Below are 15,540 nucleotides of genomic sequence, written 5' to 3'. Positions count from 1 at the left end.
GGGCTTCTATCCACATGGCATCCTTGATAAGCCAGAGTACCCTCACACACAGAAATGAAGGTTTTTTTATGGGTGCAATTGACCGCTGTTTGGAAAATGCTGTGCAAATCCTTAGCGACCTTTGCACAGACCTAAAAATTCTTCCTAGAGATAAAGGCATCTTTCCGCCGCTGCAGGGTGATATCACAGTATGAGCGGCCTCATTCGGACAAGGCCGTCGCCGGACCGAGTGGTACCTGCGCCCGCCACGGGTGGGAGCCGTCACCGAGGGGCGGAGCGCTGGGGGCCCGCTTGCGGCGCCGCAGTCCCCCCGGCAGCCACCAGGGGCAGCACGGTCCCCGCCTGGCCCGCGCCTCCCCCCTCCTCCCCCAATCTCCGCCCCCCACCCTCTCCCTCCCCCTGCTCCGCTCCCCTGAGCCCCGCCAGACCCCGCTCCGCCCGCGCCCCGCTCCGCTGTCGAGGCTCCCGCAGCCCGGCATTCGTCCCGCTGCGCCCTCCCCGGGGGCTATGGGGGCGCCCCCGGGCTACCGACCCTCGGCTTGGGTGCATTTGCTCCACCAGCTGCCCCGCGCCGACTTCCAGCTCCGCCCGGTACCCAGCGGCTTCGCGCCCCAAGAGCAAGAATACCAGCAGGTGGGAGCGGGCGCGGGGGGTCCTGGGGGCGGGGGCGCGGAGGGTGGGCAGAGCTGAGGGGTCCCGAGGGAGGAGGGGGCTGGGTGGCAGAGTCCTGTGTTCTCCGCAGGTGGGAGCCGGGCCCGGACTTCGGGGTATCTGAAAGAGCAGGACGTGAGGCTCCCCTACCTGGAGGTTCCCCTGGGACGGGCGCTGGGGGCCGGAGCCCTGGCTCCTTAAGTGAGGGAGGGCCCGGGGCCTGGACCCCTCAGTCCCACAGGGAAGGGACCCCAGGGTTTCGGGAGCTGTCTGGGAAGCGAGCCTCCAGGGCCACCAGGGAGACAGGTCCACTCTCCGTGTCCTAAAAGATGACCCCTCCCCTGATAGGGTCGGGGCAGTCCAGGTGAATATGTCCCAGGTAAGGTACGACTTGGGAGAGACAGGAACTGATCGCGGTGGGGAGGAAGAAGGCCGGGGTGCCTCAGTCCAGGACGGGATTGAGACCTGAAGTGGGGAAGGGGCGTGAGGGGTTCAGGGCCAGGGATGGGGGACTGAGCTGGCGGTACTGGCAGAGGAAGCTTGCAGCCTGTATGTACATTCCGGGGTGTGTGTGAGGGGGGGCGTCCAGCGCTCTGGGGCGTGTGGGGGTGGGGGTGAAGAGGAGGTTCCATTTGGGGACCAGAGGATGACAGAAATGGGTCCGGAGGGTGGGGCTGGGTGGGAACCTGACAGGCGGCGGTCCCTGGGGAAAGGGGCCCAGCCTGGGTCAGCTCCAGAAAGGGGGAGAAAGAACTGTCCCCTGACCCAGTTTAATTCAAGTCCTTGGCTTTGAGATTAATGAGAAGCAAGGCTTGGCCGGGGACGGGGTGGGGGGAGTGCGTGTGTCGGGGGCGGGGTGGGGGGGTGGGGTGGAGCTGGGGGGTCGGGTGGAGCCAAGGGTCCCGGGCCCTGCCTGGAGGGTCTAGGCGCCTCGGATCTGTGCAGGGGGAGCTCCTGGGATAGAGGGCTGGGGATTGGAGAGCTTAGGGGTGGGGGGGGTCCCAGAAAAGCAGAGAGGGGGATGTGTGCTGTATTGTGAGCTATTTGGGTCATGGCTGTGCCAGCCGGGAGCAGCTCCTCCCTGCCACTCTGCGCCGCCCTCTCCCCACCAAATGGGGACCGCCAACCCCCTTGCCCACAGCCTCATGCTTACACAACCACGACCTCCAGTGCCGGTCACCGACGCCCCCTCACGGCCGGGGAGACCTGCCCACACAGCCAAGCACCAGTAGCTGGCCCGGTCCCAGTCACTGCCGGAGGCTCTGGGAGAGGCTCACTCCGCCCCCGTCATCGACAGGGTGACAGGTCTGGGATACGCACAAAGTCACACGGCCTGGGAGGGGACACTGCCCCCCCAGGGAGATTACCACTGTGGGCACGGCTGGAAAAAGTCAGGCGCTGGGTGACACCAGGCTGGAAGAGACACACACACCCACATAGTCACATGTACGTACACACACTCACACGCACGTTCCTGCCCTCACTTACACACTCACACATGCCCCATACTCACACAGTCACATAGACATACACACTCACAATTCCCTCAGTCACTCATACACCCCAAGCTCACTTGTGTACACATACTTTCTCGCCCACTTTCACATATATTCTTGCCCCCCCCTCACACACACACACACACACACACACACGAGTCAGGTGTAGTATCTCATGGTAGACAAACTCAGTCAAAGATAAAACACCCAGTTTCACAGCCAGACACGCAAATAAACCGCACGCTTGTGTCACACGCCCCACACACCACCCTGCAGGGACAAAAGCAGAGAGCCTGTAGTTTACGGGAAATGGCATCAGGGAGCCTGGAGGTCTGGTTCCGTTCCCCATGTTGTCCCCACTGTGCTGTGTGGCTCTAGGTAACGCCCTGCCCCGTTCTGGGCGTGCGGAAGAGGACAGGAGTGCACGGCACCCGCTGTGACATCCTGCCCCGTGGAGAGCCAGGTTGTGCCGCAAGGCTTTTCCAACTACATACGCCTGTTCTCTCCCTGCCCTTGGTTCTCTCTCTGTCTCTGTCCCAAGTCTCCGTCTCTGAGTCTTGCACACGCTCTCACTGCCATGGAGGCTGTCACGCCCCCCTCCCTGTGAGTCCCTGGGTGACAGACTCACAGTGCGGTGGGTGTGCAGAGCTCAGCAGCAGGGGAGAGAGCGAGCGGTGAGTGGGGAGGAGCAGCAAGGAGGAGGGGAGAGGCAGGCTGCCCACCCCCAACCTCGTGCACACAGCTCCAGGAACAGGAGCCCCCGTCCACCCCCTGATCCCACTCGGTTCTGGAGACAGGTCCCAGCAGGTCCTAGGAGAGGCTCTACTCCAACCGCCTAGTGGGGGTGAGGAGGGAGTCTCAGAGAGGGGAAGGTCACACGCAGAGCAGAACTGGAACCCAGGATTTGGGCCTCCGCTGACCCAGCTGCCAGCCTGGGAGGAGCTGGGGACCCCCCCTTTCCCTACAGACTGAGAACCACAGGCTGGGCTTGACCCCCAATCTAGCCGGGGCCGCCTTGCGCCTCCACTGGAATCCCCCACGTCCAGGACCTCCAGCCCCTCTGAGGCCTCCTGTCTCCCCCTTCCCCAGGCCCTGTTGCTGGTGGCGGCCTTGGCGGGCCTGGGCTTGGGCCTGAGCCTCATTTTCATCGCTGTCTACCTCATCCGCTTTTGCTGCTGCCGGCCCCCCGAGCCCCCTGGGGCCAAGAGCCCCCCACCCGGGGGAGGCTGTATCACCTGGAGTTGTATCGCTGCCCTTCTCGTCGGCTGGTAATGGGGCCCCAGGGCGGGTGGGGAAGCGGGGACGGGGCGCCCCATGCTCGCGCTCAGTCTTGTGGAGGGTGTCCTAGCATCCCACCTCAGCCTTGACCCAGGAAAACAGCTCCCGTTGCGTGGATGGAGAGACTGAGTTTCGAGAGGAGGAGTGACCTCCCAAGGACAGCCAGCCCTGCAGGAGGAGGCAGGGGTTAAGAGCTAGGGTTTGGTGGCCTTGTCACTGAGTAGCTGTGCAGCTAGGGGATATAATCTCTCTAGGTCTCAGTTTCCACATCTCTAAAATGGACGCTATAGCAAAGCCCACCTGCTAGTTATGGTAAGATTAAATGAGAGCATGTACAGTGCCTGGCTCACAGTGGTACTCAGTAAATGGTGACTGGTGATGTCATTCATGAACTCATTCATTCATTCATTCATTCATTCTGCAACTATTTCCTGGGGATCTACTGTGTGCCAGGAGATACCCAACTGGCGGGACAAGATTCTTGCCCTCATGGGGCTGATGATGTTCTAGTCAGGCAGACAGACATCGTAGGAATATTCAGAATCCCAGAGCAGACCCCGCGGCCCAGACCTAAGCGGGTCTAACTCCTTCCCACAGTAACCTGCCTGGATTCAGGGTACTCACACCCAGGTTGGAAAGGCCAAGTCTCAGGGAGAGGCGGAAAGTAACTTTTCAAGGCCCTGCCTTTTTCTGTGACCCCCAGGGTGCAGGGGGGGGGAGAGGAAAGGAGGACTTGACGACCCACTATTCAGCAGGAGCCAGCTCTAAGCACAACCTTGGCCAGCAGGCCACACCCCCACCAGCGCAGGACAGTTGCCCTCTTCCCCAGGACTGGACCCGCTTGGGGGGGGGGGGTGTCGGGCTGGGTTCTACCGCACCCCCTCGCTGCAGGAACCAGCAGAATGTGTTTGGGGGTGTCTGTGGGGGAGGGGGGCTGGGCGTCCTATATCCAAAATGCTTCCTCCTCGGGCTCTCTTGAGTGGGGGTGGACAGGAACGGTGGACAAAGGCCCCGTGGGGGAGAGACACGGCCGGCCCCCGCGGCCCGGGAACAAGAGCAGCTTTGTCTGCCCTCCAACAATGGGGGGGAGGGGGGGCGCCGGGGCGGGCGTGGGATCCCAGGGCTGGGGGTGGGGCCCGGTAGTCGGGGCTGGGAACCGTGCGGACGCCGGCCTCCCTCCGCCCAGTCCGGCCAGGCCCCTCCGCGGAGGGACACTCCGGGGGCGGTGGGGGGAGGGACGGGCCCACATTCAGACCCCACAATGGAGCTCTGTGTGCTGGCCGCGGAGGGGCGGGGGCGCAGGCTTCTGGCCCATCGGCCCCACATTCCCTTGCTTCGCTCCCAGCTGGCCAGACGCTTGGGTCCCCGGGGGTGGGGGAAGGCGGGGAGCTCCAGGCTGGGGTCCCCCAGGAGATGAGGGCTGGGGCCCTGCACTGCTAGGATCCCCCAGCAGGCGGGGAGGGGACGGCGGGGACCCTGAAGAGACAGGTGCTCCTGTCAGGGATGCTTGAGGGAAGGATGAGGAATGGGTGTGGGGCCGGCGGTCCGGTCCGGGGGTGGGAGGGTGGGGGGGGGGTGGGGAGCGCTTCTCCTGGGGCTGGGCGTGCTGGGAGTTCGGCTCCAGTGAGGTGCGGGTTAAATCTGTCCCCCCCCCCCTCCACCCACCATTAGCATCACAATGACGTCCCTGGGGCGGGGGAGTGGGGGGGGGGGCTTCCCGTTACCTTGGCAACCGGTGGGGGCCAGGCTGGAGACGTTCCTTTCCCACGACGGGCTGGACCAATGGGGTGGGGGTGGGAGCCGGGATTGGGCGTGTGAGGAGGTGGGGGGGGACACGGCCCCCACGGTCCCAGGACAGGTTGTGATTTCCCCTCCCTCCCCTCTCAGCGCCGGCATTGGCATCGGTTTCTATGGCAACAGCGAGACCAGCGATGGGGTGTCCCAGCTCAGCTCGGCCCTGCTGCATGCCAACCACACGCTCAGCGCCATAGACCACCTGGTGAGGGGCCAGGCAGCGGCCAGATCTATCCCCCGAGGCACAGAGGGCCACCTCCTGGAGACACTGGACCCACACTCAGAGCCCAGCACCCATCCCTGAAACCCTGGGCCCCAGACTCAGAAGTTCAGGCTGCAACTTGTGGACCTCAGACTGGACACCTGGACCCCCATCCCTGACTGCCACCGGGACCTTAACCCAGATCTGGACCGTGGGGCTCGAACCTAGACCCCACCCCCCCTTCACACTTGGTCTCTACCGGGGACCCAAGCCACTGACCACCCAGGGTTCCTGATGGAGGCCACAGAACTGTACCCCTCCGTCCTTTCCTCATTCCACAGATGTCCTAGCCCCTAGATCTCAGACACCTGCCACCGCTCACCTCTGCTTTACCCTCACAACTCTGTCCCCCAACCCTGGCCTCCCCAGAGAAGGCCCTCCCTTGACCCCAGACTCACCCCTACACGCAGGTGTTGGAGACAGTAGAGAGGCTGGGTGAGGCAGTGAGGACAGAGCTGACCAGCCTGGAGGAGGTGCTCGCACAGCGCACGGAGCTGGTGGCTGCTGCCCGGGGTGCTCGGCGGCAGGCGGAGGCCGTGACCCAGCAGCTGCAGGGGCTGGCCTTCTGGCGAGGAGTGCCCTTGAGCCCCCTGCAAGTGGCCGAAGATGTGTCCTTCGTGGAGGAGTACAGGTGGGTGACCGCTCCTTCAGCCTGGGTGGTTGTGCCTCCAGGGGACATCAGGCAATGTTGGGAGACGTGCTTGGTGGTCACCCCTGGGGGACGGGGAGCTACCGGCCCCTGGTAGGCAGAGACCAGAGACGCGTCCTACAATGCACAGGACGGTCCCTGCAGCAAGGGATGGCCTTTGTCAAGTGTCAGTAGTGCCCAGGTGAAGACACCCTGTGACACAGCTGGACTGAGTCGCCCCACACCCCCCTCACCCCCGAGGATTCATCCACTCACGCCCAGACTGGCTCTACTCTTCTCGGTCATCCACCCATCTGACACGTGTATCCACTCAACACACGTTTATTTACCTTCTGGTGCAAAAGAGAGACATACCTGAGTGATTGAGAATGGGAACTCTAAAGCCAGAGGGCCACTCCCTAACCGTGTGACAAGTTCCTCACGAGTTCTGTGCCTCAGTGTCCCAATCTGTGAAACGGGAATAATGGATAGCGTTCCCCTCATGGGATTGTTGAGGATTAGACGCGTCTGTATCCGTTAAGTGCTTCCAGCAGCGACCAGCTCGTTCTGTACGGTTGTCTGTGAGATGTAAGTTTTTGTTAAGACAGACGGCAACTCCTGCCCGTCTTCCAGTAAGGGGGCCAATAAGGAACACACGAGTAAAACATTTTCTCCAAGGTGGTGGGTAGGGGGAGCTCGGGAGAAAATTGAGCAGGAGAGAGGGGTGGGCTGGGTCCAGAGGCTGGCAGGGGCTGGGGGCTGCAGGGGAGGCCTGAGAAGGCCACACGGAGAAGGTGGAGGCAGATTAGGACTGAAGCAGCCCGTGACGAGGATGGCCCACGGGCGGTCAGACGGGCCTGGGTCCCCGTGAGGACAGCTTCTGCTTTGTGGCTGAGCCCAGAGGCCGCACGTACCAGGCCTCAGCCCCCTTCCAGGGCTTCCGGTAGCTGTGCAGACTCCATCGGGGTGAGGCAGGCCCACCACCAACGGGAAACATCTGGATGCACCAACATAAGAGTGCTTGGCACTTGGGAGTCGTCCCTCAACGAAGGTGGCCAGTTTCCTGCAAGAGAACCGGGGCCCCTGGAGGGAGAGCTTCCTGGCAGAGTTCCTGGAGGCTGAGAGCAGGAGTTCACAGCACACAACTAGGGCAGGAGGCTGGGCTGCCCCTGACGGAAGTGAGAGTGAGCTGCCGTGTGCATGTGCCGCGCGCATGTGCGGTGTGTGCGTGCGGTGTGCTGTGCGCCGTGTGCCATGGGGACACTGGCAGCGAAAGCGCGGAGGTCTACTGGGCCACGCGGCCCAGCTCCTTCCCTGGGAAGGAGGGTCCCTGCCACACTGGGGCCGCAGCCTGGGCACAGCCGCGTGGGGAGCAGTGCGAGGGATGCCGTGCGCTGAGCGCGCTCTGGGGCCGCGTGGGGAGCACTGCAAGCGATGCCGTGCGCTGAGCGCGCTCTCGGGCCGCGTGGGGAGCATTGCGAGCGGTGCCGTGCGCTGAGCGCGCTCTGGGGCCGTGCTCCATCAGAGTGAATCAGTCACTGAGACCTAAGTAAGTAACACTTGAAGTTCCCTGGCTAGCGTTCGAGCTCGTATTTAAGTGTGTCCACGTGCTTGGCACGCTTCTTCTTTTTTTTTTTTAATTTATTTTCTTATTATTTATTTATTTATTTATTTATTATTTTTATTTATTTATTTATTTTAAAAATTTTTTTCTTAATGTTTTTATTTATTTTTGAGACAGAGAGAGACAGAGCATGAGCAGGGAAGGGGCAGAGAGAGAGGGAGACACAGAATCGGAAGCAGGCTCCAGGCTCTGCGCCATCAGCACAGAGCCCGATATGGGGCTCGAACTCACAGACTGTGAGATCATGACCCGAGCTGAAGTCGGACGCTCAACCGACTGAGCCACCCAGGCGCCCTTGGCACCTTTCTAAGTGCTCTCCCACTAGCCTTGTGACAAGCTCTTGGAGTAGGTGCTGTTGTTCTCCCCCCGTGATACAGGCAGGGAAACCGAGGCACAGGAGGCAAAGTTCCAGAGACAAGGGTTGCGTGCAGCTAGGAGGCAGAGAGAGGCTGGCCGAGCCCCAGGCCGTGCAATGTGACACTCAGCGCGCCTGGGAATGACTCACTTCACCCTGCAGCCTGGGGAGGCAGGTGGGGCTCCAGGAGGCCAATCACTTGTGCCTGTTAGCGGGCTTCTGCTCGCTGCCATCTGGGAACTGCCATCCGGGAACGGGTCCAGGCGCCCCGGCCCTGGGACCTGAGCCCTGAAGGGCTACGGCGGCCCGCCTCCCAGCGCACCCGTTTCATGATGAGCCGGCTGCAGCCCGGGGGCCTGGAAGCTGGGGTAGGGGGGGCACCTGCATGGTCAGGCAGAGCAGGGCATGAATGCCGGGGAGCTGTCCCCCTCTGCCAAGTCCTGGCCTGGGAGCCGGGGTGCTGAAGGCTGGATTTGTCTCACTCTGTCCCTTCTCCAGGTGGCTGGCCTACGTCCTCCTGCTGCTGCTGGAGCTGCTGGTCTGTCTCTTCACGCTCCTGGGCCTGGCAAAACAGAGCAAGTGGCTGGTGATCGTGTAAGAGCGGGCGCCCTCGTGGCAGGCGGGCTCACGTCACAGCACGAGGGGACCTCTTTCCATCCCACGGCGCTCTTGCGAGAGGGACCACTGCTGTCCTTCCCAGCCTCGTACTGCTTTCGTGCCCCCATCCCACAGGCTTGCCCCCGAGGGTCCTGGGCTGGGCCAGTGTGTACAGAGAAACCAGGCCTGGAGCAGCCCAGGAGGCACAGGGCAGACCTGGAAACACAGGATTCGAGGCCACGCGAGTGCTCCAAATCCTAGAAAAAAGCCCGTAACGGTCGTGCTCAGGAAGGGGGTGATTGCTGACTTCTGCTGAGGACCGTCCACACACAACCACCTGTGAACAAGGGGCCCCTCAGGCACCTGACGTGCAGAGGAGGGACCGAGGCAGAAGGCAGCCACATCCGAGGCTGCGTGACCATTGTGTGGCTCACGGGAATTTCAGCACCACTCTCTGATTTAACAGCTCGTTAAATACGGCCAGCTCTCTTCTGGAACCTGCAGGCTGACCCTGTGAGGAAACACTTTCCTTCTCCCCATTTGACACAGAGGGGACTGGGGCGCGGAGAGCTTGGGCCTCTTGCTCAGGGCTGCACAGCCAGGGAATGCTGGAGCTGGTTTCGACTCAGGCCAGCCTATCCCACTCAGGGGGGCCCTTGCTTCCTCCCTGCCTCTGGGGGCCCTGCTGGGGCTCCCCGGTCTCCACGCCCACCCTGGGTAAGAAGTGCCACAGTCCCATGCGGGCTCCCCCTGAGGCTTCCGGACGGTGACCACCCTCCAGTGCTAACCCTTGCGCCCAGACCCCATCCCTAGAGAAAACTCAGGCTGCAGTTTCAGCCTTGGCTATGTCCCTGCTCCTCGGGGGAGGAGTCTGGACAGAGCAGGAGGCTGACCAAGCTATGCTCAAACCTGGGAGGCACGTTTGCGGCTTGCTGGGCTCCTGTGAACTCAAAGCCAGGAAAGAGTCCAGAAGCAGGCGGTAGCTCTCCCAGAATCCCGGAGCAAGGCAGGGGCAGAGCCTGGCTGGGATCTGGGGTGCTGGCTTGCCAGCCCAGGGCCCTTCTCACTGTCTTCCCCCCTCACCCCCGGGGTAGCAACCAGATGTTCAGGTTGACATCAACAACCACAGATCTACAACCTGTACTCCCCACCCCCGCCCAGTTTCTCTGCCCCTACTTCTACCCCTCCAGGCTCCAGAGGGTGGTAGGGAAGGGGGGCTGTGATGGGATGGACCGTGACAAGTCCCCCCCTTTATAGGATGGCAGTGATGAGTCTCCTGGTTCTTGTCCTGAGCTGGGGCTCCATGGGCCTGGAGGCGGCTACAGCTGTGGTGAGTGCTGCAGGCCAGGCCCCTGGGCCCTGGGACGCTGGGCTAGCAGCCTTAGCTACTGCATCCCGGGGCAGACCCTGAGGGGAAGGACTTGGGGCCAGGATCCCAGGTTCTGAGGTCTAGATCCTGAGGGCTGGAAGCTAGAGCCTTGGATACGTGTGTTCTAAGGGAGTGGGGGCTGGGGGCCTAGACTCCTGGGTCTGAGGGAGGAGGGGCTGGGGGCCAGGACTCCTGGGCCTGGGGGAGGAGGGCCTGGGGGCCTGGACTCCTGGCTTCCCAGGGCTGGGGCTGGGCTGTTATCCAGACACTGAGTTCTGTGCGAGTGTGGAACTAGAAGAGTTTCTGGTCTGAGCCCTTTTTCCTGATGCTTCTCTCAGGGCCTTAGCGACTTCTGCTCCAGTCCTGACACCTACATCCTGAACCTGACCGAGGAGGAGACTGGGCTCGATTCAGGTGATCCCATCAACCCAGCGCAGGCCCTGGGTCCTCAGGCCTCTGTGCCCAGTCCCGCCTGGGGTGGGGTTGGGGGCTCAGTCTCAGAAGCTCTCGGCACCTCTCCTGATGGGCTGGAAAAGAGAGGGATACAGAAGCTGGAGAGGGGAGACCAGAGGAGGGGCTGGGCCCGCCTCCCCAGGAATGGGAGGAAATGGGAGTGCACCTTAGACAAGGACGGGACTGCAGAAGATCCGGTTCCAGGGGAGTGTGGAGAGCCGCGTGTTTCTGACTGTGGCTGGAGAAGGGAGGGTGTGTTAGCCTGTCCCTGAATGCCAGGCCTCTGGGACCACAGGAGGGTCTTGAGCTGGGGAGACGCCCCTGGCCCTGAGGGTGGAAAGACAGGGCCCTGCCCCTTCCCACCTTTGCCCTAGGGAGGCGCTGGGGACCCAGGCTCATGGCCTCCCCCCTCTTTCCCTCCCGCTTCAGACATCCTGAACTATTATTTCCTCTGCAACCAGGCAGTCTCCAACCCCTTTCAACAGGTTAGGGGTGCGGGCAAGGGAGCCGGGCGGAGGAGGGCGGGCTGGGGCCTGGACCGCAGGTTCTGGGGGGGGATGCAGGCGCCAGGATGCAGAGCGGGCTGGGGGCGCGGACTACCCGGTCCTCCCTCTGTCTTCCCGCAGAGGCTGACTCTGTCCCAGCGGGCTCTGGCCAACATCCACTCCCAGCTGCAGGGCCTGGAGCGAGAAGCTGTCCCCCACTTCCCTGATGCGCAGGTGCGCAGGCCGCTCCCAGGGGAAGGAGGCGGGGCGGCGGGTGGGGGCTCGCGGCCTGTGGGCGGGGTCTGTCCAGAGGGGCGGACCCGGGGGACCGCGGCCTGAGGAGTGCGTGGGGTAACACTCCACTCCCGTGCAGAAGCCTCTGCTGTCCTTGGAGGAGACGCTCAATGTCACAGAAGGAAACTTCCACCAGTTGGTGGCTCTGCTGCACTGTCGCGGCCTGCACAAGGTGAGCCCTGTCCCTTTGTCCAAATTCTTCTTCCAGGGAGCCCTCCGGTCTTTCTCCCACCAACCCTGAGAAATCCTTACGTTTATGTCTATTATTTATCTGCCATATAGCTGTTCTCTACCTACCTACCTATCACCTATCTATCATGTGTATTCCTCCTCCCCGCTCGCCCCACCCCTCCCTTGCTCCCTGCCTTCCTCCTCGAGCCTGTGCTGGTTAGGGAATTCTGGAGCAAGACATGCCTGGGGTCCAGTCCTGGCTCCTGACCTCAGGCAAGTCACTACCTACTCTGTGCCTCAGTTTCCTCGCTTATAAAACCGAGGTTGCAGGGGGTCAGCAGCTGTAAAGCTCTTGTGGGGGGGGGTGGTCTCATCGTACTGAGGCAGCAGGGGTGGGCAGGGCACCCCAGAGAAAGAATGCCTGGTTTCCTACAGACTCAGTCCGCTCTGGCCACTGGCAGGTGAGCGTCCCTGAACCCCGGTTTCCCTCCCCGGTGAAAGGAGGGAGAGGACACCTGCTTTCCTGCACGGGACCTCCGTCCTCCCCGCACGCACGGGGCTTTGCTGTGTGCGTTACCGCTGGTAGCTCCCTGAGCCCTCATTCGTCATGCTGTCGGTCGGAAGGAAATGCTGTCATTGCCCCACCTAACGGACTTGGAAGATGAGGGGCAGAGGGCTGGGTCCCAGAGGCCTTGTTCCCCTCTCTCTGTGAGCCTCCACAGCCAGGCAGTCACCCAGGGTCATGCCCTCATTTCCTCGCCCCACCCCCATCCCAAGGGCCCACTGCAGCTCAGGCCTCTTTTCCCCTGGAGGACACATGCCTCCTCGGCCCTTGTGGTGTGTCCCCTCATGGGCCCTCAACAGGGCTGCCAGATGTACCAAACAAATAATCTCTTTACTGTTAGGTATGTCCCATGCTGTGTTGGGAAGGTGCTTGTACTAAAATTTTTTGCCGTCGGGGATCTGAAATTCAAATCTAAGTGGGCATCCTGCCTTTGTTCTGGAGACCCTATCAGGGATCTGAATCGGCCCTTGCTGTGATCACATCCCTTCCATAGCTCCCACTGTCCCCAAAGCTTCGGAGGTTGGCACTCTAACAAGGGGGCCATGGGGGACACGATGAAGCAATACTCAGGGTTGCTGAACACCTGAGCTGCAAAATCCTAGAAAGCACCCCGACTTTCCATGGAAGGGCAAACTGGGCCCCACAGATCACTCACTCTCTGGTCCAGGCCAACACTGGGCTGGACTGCGCTTCCCAAGGTTCATTGTGGACAGAGGGAAGGAAGGGAGGGAGAAGGGTGGGTCAGAGTCTCATCTTCCACTGGTGTGCCATGTGACCCTCGGCCTCAGTTTCCCCTCTCTAGGCTCTAGGGTCCCCACATACTAAAATCAGGATTGACAGCAGGGATAAAGTGCCAGGAGGGTGGGTCTGGAGCCTCAGAGACCTGGCTCCAATCCCAGCTCTGCCCCTTCCAGGCTGTGTGACTCTGGGCAAGTGGCTTGCCCTCTCTGGGCTTCAACTTTCTGCCACTGCAAAAGGCAGCAGTGTGAGGGGGAGCTGATCTCTGCCTTGCAGGGCTATGAGGAGGGTAGGTGCCTGATACAGTAAAAACAGAAGGCCCCACCGCCCCGACGGGCCCCTCCCTTGCGACACACTGGCTCAGTGCCAGGCACCCCTGCCCGCCAGCCAAGGACTCAAGCCAGAAACCTTCTAGAAGCATCCTTCTTGCTGTCTGTCAGCAAGCCATTACCTCCCGCAGCCATTCCCCAGGCAAGTTCTGCTGGGCCTTCCTCTGAAACCCACCCGGGCTCTGAGCATGACTCACTCCACCCCTGCTGTACCCTGGTCACCCTCCTCACCTCCCACCCAGTGGCCACACAGTATTGCCCCTGTCCCCCTGCTTGTCCCCCCCACCCCCCATCTGTCCTCCCCGAAACAGCTAACAGCTGGCTGAGCCTCACACACAATCCGATCAAGTTCTTTCTCCACTAAAACCCTTCAGCGACTCCCCTGCACTCGGATTAAAGTCCAGTTCCACGCCTCGCCTGCAGGGGGCCCGGACTGGTCCTAGCCTCTGCCCCTCACACCCCCTCCCTGCACAGGCCACAGCAGCCCTCAGACGGCTCCGGGGCCTCGAGCGGGCACGTGCCTTCCTGCCAGGATCCGTCCCCACTGCCGCCGGGGCCCAGCACTGCCTTCTGGTCCCCTCTCGGCTTCCTGTGATCTGAAATGACCTCACTACGTGCAAGGTGCCATTCTGAGTCTGTGGCTCTTCTTAGCGAGGTTCTGAGCCAGAGATCCCGCCCCCAGGGGACGTTTGGGGGTGCACAGAGACATGTCTGGGTCGTCACAACCGGGGAGGGGGTGCTCTGGCATCCAGTGGATAGAGCCCAGAGAGGCTGTCCAACATCCTCCAGTGCACGGGACAGCCCCACAGCAGACCAAGGCTGAGCTGGTGTGGCGCCTGGGGGTGCAGTGGAGAGGAGGCCACGATTTGGGTTTATACCTCCAGGTACAATGACTGTGCTTGGAGCACCTCCAGGGTGCTTGGACTGAGTCCAGGTGACAGGGGAGGAAACGGAGGCACAGAGAGGTCAAGTGACTTGCCCAGCAGGGCACAGCCAGGTGGGCGGTGTGCACACTGTGTGTGTGTGTGTGGGGGGGGGACCTGGGGGAGGGGCGCTGCCCACTGACACCCTCCCCTGCCCACCCCAGGACTATGGCGCTGCCCTTCGGGGCCTGTGTGAGGATGCCCTGGAAGGCCTGCTCCTCCTGCTGCTCTTCTCCCTCCTGTCCGCGGGGGCCCTAGCCACCGCCCTGTGCAGCCTGCCCCGCGCCTGGGCCCTCTTCCCGCCCAGGTCAGGAGGGGAGGGGGCGTGGTCCCAGGAGTGGTGGTGGTGGGGCGACCCCTGGGCCGCGGCTGGTGTTGGGGGTCAGCCTCCTCATGGAGCCCCCATCCTGCCTCTCTGCCACTCAGTGACGACTATGATGACACAGACGATGACGACCCTTTCAACCCTCAGGTAGTGGACCCACTGGTCTGGGGGAGGGGCTGGGGGGCCTGCATGATGGCGCCAGACCCCCTCCATGCCCTGTCCCCAATCTCCCCGCAGGAATCCAAGCGCTTTGTGCAGTGGCAGTCATCCATCTGAGCCCCTCCTCCACGCCGGACTGGAGCCCGTGACCCCCACCCTGGTGAGCTTCCAGAGAGCGACACCCCGGCTCCTGGAGCCGCCGCTGCTCTCCTGTCCCTCACTCTGGGGACCAGGACGGCCCTGCCGTCTGCTTCGGGCCCCTGTGTCTGCCTCTCCCTGCGGTTCCTTCCCTGGCGGCCGGAGAAGATCCCACTGACCCAGCCTGACCGGGCTCTCACCACTAACAGCACCTCTACTACACGCCCCTACCGAGGGGGCAGGCCGGGGCCTGGGGCTGGCAGGCAGGGATGGCCAGCTAGCCCCGCACCCGTCACCCTTGGCCACCAGGCCCATCCTTGCAGGGACACAAGTGCCCGGCCCCTGCCATGCCCCAGGGGGCTTAGGGCCGTGACCTCCACTTGCGGCACTAACTTGGGAATGGGTTGATTTGAAATAAAAGGGAAAACTTTATTTTACAAGCAGCTGGGTCCTTATTTCTCTCCTCCCTGATCTGGCCTCCCGGCTGGGGCCCAGGGACCCCCTCAGGGCAGCCAGAGGCTGCCGGGCACTTCTGTTTCTGTCCAGGCTCTGTAGCGGTTCTAGAGGTATTGTTATTTTAAATAGTAATAATGACGATACCAACTTTTTTGCCTGATTCTTTTTTTTTTTTTTTTAATTTATTTTTTTTAACATTTATTTATTTTTGAGACAGAGAGAGACAGAACATGAACAGGGGAGGGGAAGAGAGGGAGACACAGAATCTGAAACAGGCTCCAGGCCCTAAGCTGTCAGCCCAGAGCCCGACGCGGGGCTCGAACTCACGGGCCGTGAGATCGTGACCTGAGCCGAAGTCGGACGCTTAACCGACCGAGCCACCCAGGCGCCCCTTTTTGCCTGATTCTAAAAGCAGGACCCAGGTCCTGACCCAGGAAGAGGCAGACATCC

The 15,540-nt window shown here is 62.0% G+C and overlaps 1 protein-coding gene across 2 annotated transcripts; it reads left to right on the top strand.

Annotated features, from left to right (window-relative positions):
* Positions 1-398: 398 nt before the first annotated feature.
* Positions 399-15,066, top strand: TTYH1 (tweety family member 1). Of its 2 annotated transcripts, XM_053905776.1 has the most exons (13): positions 401-633; positions 3,237-3,415; positions 5,313-5,424; positions 5,892-6,112; positions 8,587-8,682; positions 9,943-10,015; positions 10,393-10,468; positions 10,937-10,992; positions 11,134-11,226; positions 11,366-11,458; positions 14,177-14,319; positions 14,439-14,484; positions 14,575-15,066. In XM_053905776.1, the coding sequence occupies exons 1-13, from the start codon at positions 508-510 to the stop codon at positions 14,611-14,613; spliced, it is 1,353 nt and encodes a 450-aa protein (XP_053761751.1). In that variant the 5' UTR covers positions 401-507; the 3' UTR covers positions 14,614-15,066. The 2 variants fall into 2 exon arrangements, with proteins under 2 accessions (XP_053761752.1, XP_053761751.1); XM_053905777.1 differs by lacking the exon at positions 14,439-14,484 and having other exon boundaries at positions 399-633.
* The last annotated feature ends 474 nt before the right edge of the window (positions 15,067-15,540 follow it).

Source organism: Panthera pardus, unplaced genomic scaffold (assembly GCF_024362965.1).
Source record: "Panthera pardus isolate Hobbes unplaced genomic scaffold, ASM2436296v1 HiC_scaffold_18, whole genome shotgun sequence".
NCBI lineage: Eukaryota > Metazoa > Chordata > Mammalia > Carnivora > Felidae > Panthera > Panthera pardus.
The sequence above is the reverse complement of the archived record's forward strand: the minus strand, read 5'-3'. Positions and strand labels throughout refer to the sequence as shown.

What these genes read in the sequence shown, in the direction of transcription:
- TTYH1 (XM_053905777.1), top strand. Translation starts at nt 508, where the DNA reads ATGGGGGCGCCCCCGGGCTACCGACCCTCGGCTTGGGTGCATTTGCTC. An exon ending in AGCAAGTGGCTGGTGATCGT is followed by an intron (nt 8,683 to 9,942) that starts GTAAGAGCGGGC and finishes CCCCCTTTATAG; the next exon opens with GATGGCAGTGATGAGTCTCC. An exon ending in GGAGACTGGGCTCGATTCAG is followed by an intron (nt 10,469 to 10,936) that starts GTGATCCCATCA and finishes CTCCCGCTTCAG; the next exon opens with ACATCCTGAACTATTATTTC.